Source organism: Nuphar pumila, chromosome 15 (assembly GCF_984573655.1).
Source record: "Nuphar pumila chromosome 15, dmNupPumi1.hap1.1, whole genome shotgun sequence".
Taxonomy (NCBI): domain Eukaryota; kingdom Viridiplantae; phylum Streptophyta; class Magnoliopsida; order Nymphaeales; family Nymphaeaceae; genus Nuphar; species Nuphar pumila.
Genome location: NC_143263.1, coordinates 87583523 through 87588338, shown reverse-complemented (window position 1 = coordinate 87588338; position 4816 = coordinate 87583523). Strand labels below are relative to the sequence as shown.

Sequence of the window (4816 nt, the reverse complement as noted above, 5' to 3'; positions counted from 1 at the left end):
TTGCTCATCATCTGTAAATCTATTTTTTGATAATCAGGCAGGCAACCATTCATGTTAGGAAATGATGTTTCGACTGACGGATGAATCGAAAAAATAAACACGAAAAGAAGAAAACAATCTTACAAAGAACAAAGATTTTACGTGGTTCGGCAAGAATTGCCAACATTCACGACTTAAATGAGCCTTCTTCTTTATTGATTGAAAGAGCCAAATTGCCTCATTTAAATAGGAGTCTACTATCAATCTACGAGCGTTGTTGAATATAATGAGTTTAGGATAAAATTATACAAGTACCCTGTAAAACAATTGTATAAATTAAGAATTTATATCTAGGTAAGAAACACGGTTCACACATCTTCAACAATTCATATTGCAGCAATTTCAGTCTACCATGTGAGAACAAAATATATTGACATCGATTGTCATATATTGAGGGAAAAAATAGCCAATGATTTTGTTAGAACTGTAAGTTCAATCCAAGGACCAAGTGGTAGACTTGTTTACAAAAGCTCTCCAAAAGCAATATTTTTTAAGGCTAGTTTCCAAATTAAGCATTCAGGATCTTTCATGTTCCAATTTGAGGGGATTGTCAAGATGATATTGTAATCCCTCAAAAGAATAATGATATCCTAATTCACGAGATCCCTTCATCACGTTGTTAAGTTTTCTTTGTTGTAATCTTTCCTTTTTGTTCTTTTCTTTTATTCTTTATTTCTTTTCTTTGTTCCCACGATACATGGGATCCTGCTGTAATAGATACCAAACTCAGTTGAAATACTAAATACAGGAAATTAACGTTCTCATATTCAATTATTCACATGTTGGCACATCTTGGTCAAGTGAGATGTGGGGATTAATTAAATAGAACGGACAAATCAGTTACATATAACTATTTGCTCAGCCTGGGGCTGACAAAGGGTCAGGTCGGAGGCTGGTCAGGGTTGACCCGGACCCAAGCATATAACTATAGACAAGTTTGTGTTTGTCAGGACATGAAAATAGAATCCCAAATCTTGCATAATTTTATTAATTTATTTTTACTATATATAATGCTCAGGTCGGGTACCCAGCAAAAATCATGAACCAAACCCAGCCCGCATATTGCTCGGGTCGACCTAAATATTATTGGGTTTGTCACTTTCCATTCTCATACTCAGGAATTTGGGTTCGGGTCTGGTACCTGATACAAACCGAACCTGTTGACAGGTCTAGCTCAACCATTAGACTTTTTGGTAATTGGACGGGCTTTTAATGAGTGTGAATGACATCAAACCAAAAAGGCGGTCCCAAATGAGCATTCATTTAATCATCACACAATACATAACTGCTTTTATTTATGTTGGAACATGGTTCCTGACAAGGAGAACCAAGGACCACCTATCCAACTCAACAGGAACTACAAATATATATATATATATATATATATATATATATATATATATATATATATATATATATATATATATATATATATATATATATATATATATGGAAGAAGAAACATCACTCCAGACTTCAGCTTATCCTGTAAAAGGTAAACACGTGTGGATGTTAATTAGCCAACTGCGGATTTGAAGAGAACACCAAACTAAAACTAATTGAGCAATGATCAATGGGTCTGATAGGGCCCGTTAAGTTAGGGGTGGCAAAATCTGACCAGATCTGCCAACTCGCTTCTTAGCCGGGTTAGGGTTTGGCTTAAATGGGTTCGTGTCGTAAACGGGTTGACCAGCCTAACCCATTTATTAAACGAGTCATGTTCGTGTTAGGGGTATGTCAACCCGCCAACCCGTTTGATCAGTTTAATAAACGGGTTAGGCAGGCGGGTCAACTCATTTACACAAACCCGTCAACCCGCAACCCATTTATATTTAAAATGGTTTTTTGGGATGATTAAATCTGCAACCCGTTTGTAATCCAAACTGGTAATTGTGTTGACTCGTTTTAAATATACATGACACTTTTAAATATTTAAAACCCACCCTGCAGAGGTGACAAGACTTGAAAGCAATAACATTAAATGTGAGAGAGAGAAAAAGATAGAAAGTTAATCAATGAAGTTCCACTGCAGAAGTGACAAGACTTGAGAGCAATAGTATTAAATATTCTCATCTAAAAAAAAATGTTAATTTTTTTTAACATCAAATCAAGCTAAAAGTATAACTCTTTTTAATTTCTTCTTACTTAAAATAACCCCTCCCTTCTTATTTCCTGCTTGCAACATCTTTTAACAGAGAGATATAATCGTGTCTTGTTGACTCGACCCGTTTATTAAGCGGGTTAACCATGACATGTTGGGTTACCCGTTTAATAAATGGGTCGTGTTCGTGTTTGCCACATTCGACATGTTTAATAAATGGGTCGTGTTCGTGTTGAGGTATTCTGACCCGCCAACCAGCCGACCCGACCCGATTGTCACTAAGTTGATGTTGATGACATATGGTCAATCATAAAACGTGTTCGTGGAACCCATCAATACCATATATATACCTAGGGGTGGCAATCGGGTCGGGTCGGTGGGTTGGCAGGTCAGCATACCTCAACACGAACATGACCCGTTTATTAAACGGGTCGGCTGTGGCAAACATGAACCCGACCCATTTATTAAACGGGTAACACGACATGGTTAACCCGTTTAATAAACGGGTCAGGTCGGGTAAATGGGTTGGCAGGTTAGCGGGCGGGTCGGAGTCGAGTAAACGGATTGGCGGGTCGGAGTCGAGTAAACGGATTGGCGGGTCGGGTTCGGGTAAACGGGTTGACCCGCCCGCCTAACCTGTTTATTAAACGGGTCAGCCGGGTTGGCATACCCCTACCACGAACCCGACCCGTTTAATAAACAGGTTAGACGGGTCGACACGTTTACGACACAAACCCGTTTAAGCCAAACTCAAACCCGGCTAAGAAGCAGGTTGGCGGGTCGTGTCAGATTTTTCCTCCCCCTGCATGTACCACTGGGTTTTGAACCAGAAACGTTCCAACACAAAATGACGTGCACTAGCTGCTCCTACCAGACAAGCGGATCCATGTATGTAAACAAATTAACAATTTTTTTTTTTACTTTTTAATAAATCTGAACTACCGATCTGATCTTCATGCCTCGTTTAGGAGATTCCGATTACTCGGATCACCAGATTCCAACACTGAGCAAGTTTTTACGGTAATTGAAAAATAAACGACTCTACATGCATCAAACTTTTTTTACTCAAAAGAATAGGTTTTTCATTAAAAAAAACTTTATGCAGGGGTCAATTCCCACTACATCAAGCACGATGAACATACACGACATCAAATTGAGTCAAAACAACCCAACTTGACTTTACATACTAAATATATAGAGAGAGATTGAGAAAGAAAAAAATGGTAGTTGTTCAATCCATAGGTGCTCAACCCGCACTCAATCACCCTAACCGTCCATCCCGCATGCATGATGGACGGTCAGTACGCAAAAAATGAGCAAAAAAATACCAAAATACAAATTTTTTTATTTTTACCCTTTAACTGCGCTTTAAAAGTGTCTTTAAAAGTGTTGCTAAAGGTCACAGTTTCGTTGGAACCTTTAGCAACATTTTTAGGGCATAGCGATCATTTCAAACAGTTTTCAGCTACTACCATTAATATAAAAAATGTTAAAAGTTAGCTTAGCCTTAGTCTTTGTGTGCTCGGGCAGAGAGAGAGAGAGACTAAAACTTACTGAGAACAGTCGACTGTGGGTGATATTGGGACAGGCAAAGCGATGCCGCAGCTAGCAGGAAGGGCTTGGGCAGCTTGCACGTTAGGTTGCAGCTGTGCAGAAGCAGTCTTGAGGCAAGCGCAAGCCATCCTCTTATCAGAAGTGGTGGAGGCATCAGCTGCTAGCTTCGAAGCTCCAGAGCAACACGCAGGAGATGGCGGCCCATTGCCGCTCAGCAGATACCCGAGGCACGGCGACAGGTCCTGAACCACCGTATTGCAATCAAGCGCAGCCCGGGCGTTGGTGATGGCACAGAGCAGCAGATACACTGCAAGGGTGGCCACCACAAACGTCTTCATGGTTCCTGCGGATGTGCATACACTGTTTGATGCTTGTGATTATATATAGAAGGTTGTGAATTAATTGTAGCACAAGAAAACAGAGGCATTCGGTGGGAAGGCGACCGGTTTGTGATTGAGTGCAAGAAACAGCACCGGATCCGATTTTCAATAATTGTTTCTTGGATCATGGCGAGCAAAAACTTCCGTAAAATGTGGTTGTGTGATGTGTTTAGAGGTGAGAGTGACTGCACAACGTGAGTGAGATAAATAAACGATGACTGATTGGGTTACTCGGTGTAAGCATTCTGGGGTAGTGAGCCCGGATCAGATAAAACGATATTCTACTAATTAATATGATTTGCAAGTTTTGCTACTCGCCTTCTCCACAGAAGATATGATGATGATAGCATGCTCATATGGAACTACCACTGACAATTAAATATGATTTGCAACTTTTGCTGCCCAACCAACCCATTTAACCCACGCTAATAATCTCATTGCTAAAATAATTTATTGTCTGATGGTAATTTTGGGCATTCTCGTCTATTCTGTGATATTTATTGATCGATGTGGGCTAGATAGCAAGAAAGTGGTTATTTTAAAGGTTACTCTTTATTTGAGGTTTATTTCCAAATGGTGTGCCAAAGACAATAAGACAATACTTATCTGTATGTCATGAATCAATGGACATTTTTCTAAGCCAGGAAAATCATAAAATAATTTTTTAAAAATTGCAAAAATATATCTAAATATAAATTTAATTAAATAACAAGTTTAATTAAAAATAAAAAAAATGCTAAGG

The 4816-nt window shown here is 39.1% G+C and overlaps 1 protein-coding gene across 1 annotated transcript; it reads right to left on the bottom strand.

The window, feature by feature from the left end:
• Positions 1 to 1491: 1491 nt before the first annotated feature.
• LOC149815904 (non-specific lipid-transfer protein AP10-like) lies at positions 1492 to 4032 on the bottom strand. Its single transcript, XM_089990647.1, has 2 exons — positions 3695 to 4032; positions 1492 to 1525 (listed from the first exon to the last, which is right to left on the bottom strand). The coding sequence occupies exons 1-2, from the start codon at positions 4030 to 4032 to the stop codon at positions 1516 to 1518; spliced, it is 348 nt and encodes a 115-aa protein (XP_089846773.1). The 3' UTR covers positions 1492 to 1515.
• Between the last annotated feature and the right edge of the window lie 784 nt (positions 4033 to 4816).

Excerpts from the sequence above, each read along its gene's own strand:
- LOC149815904 (XM_089990647.1), bottom strand. The coding sequence starts at position 4,032 with ATGAAGACGTTTGTGGTGGCCACCCTTGCAGTGTATCTGCTGCTCTGT.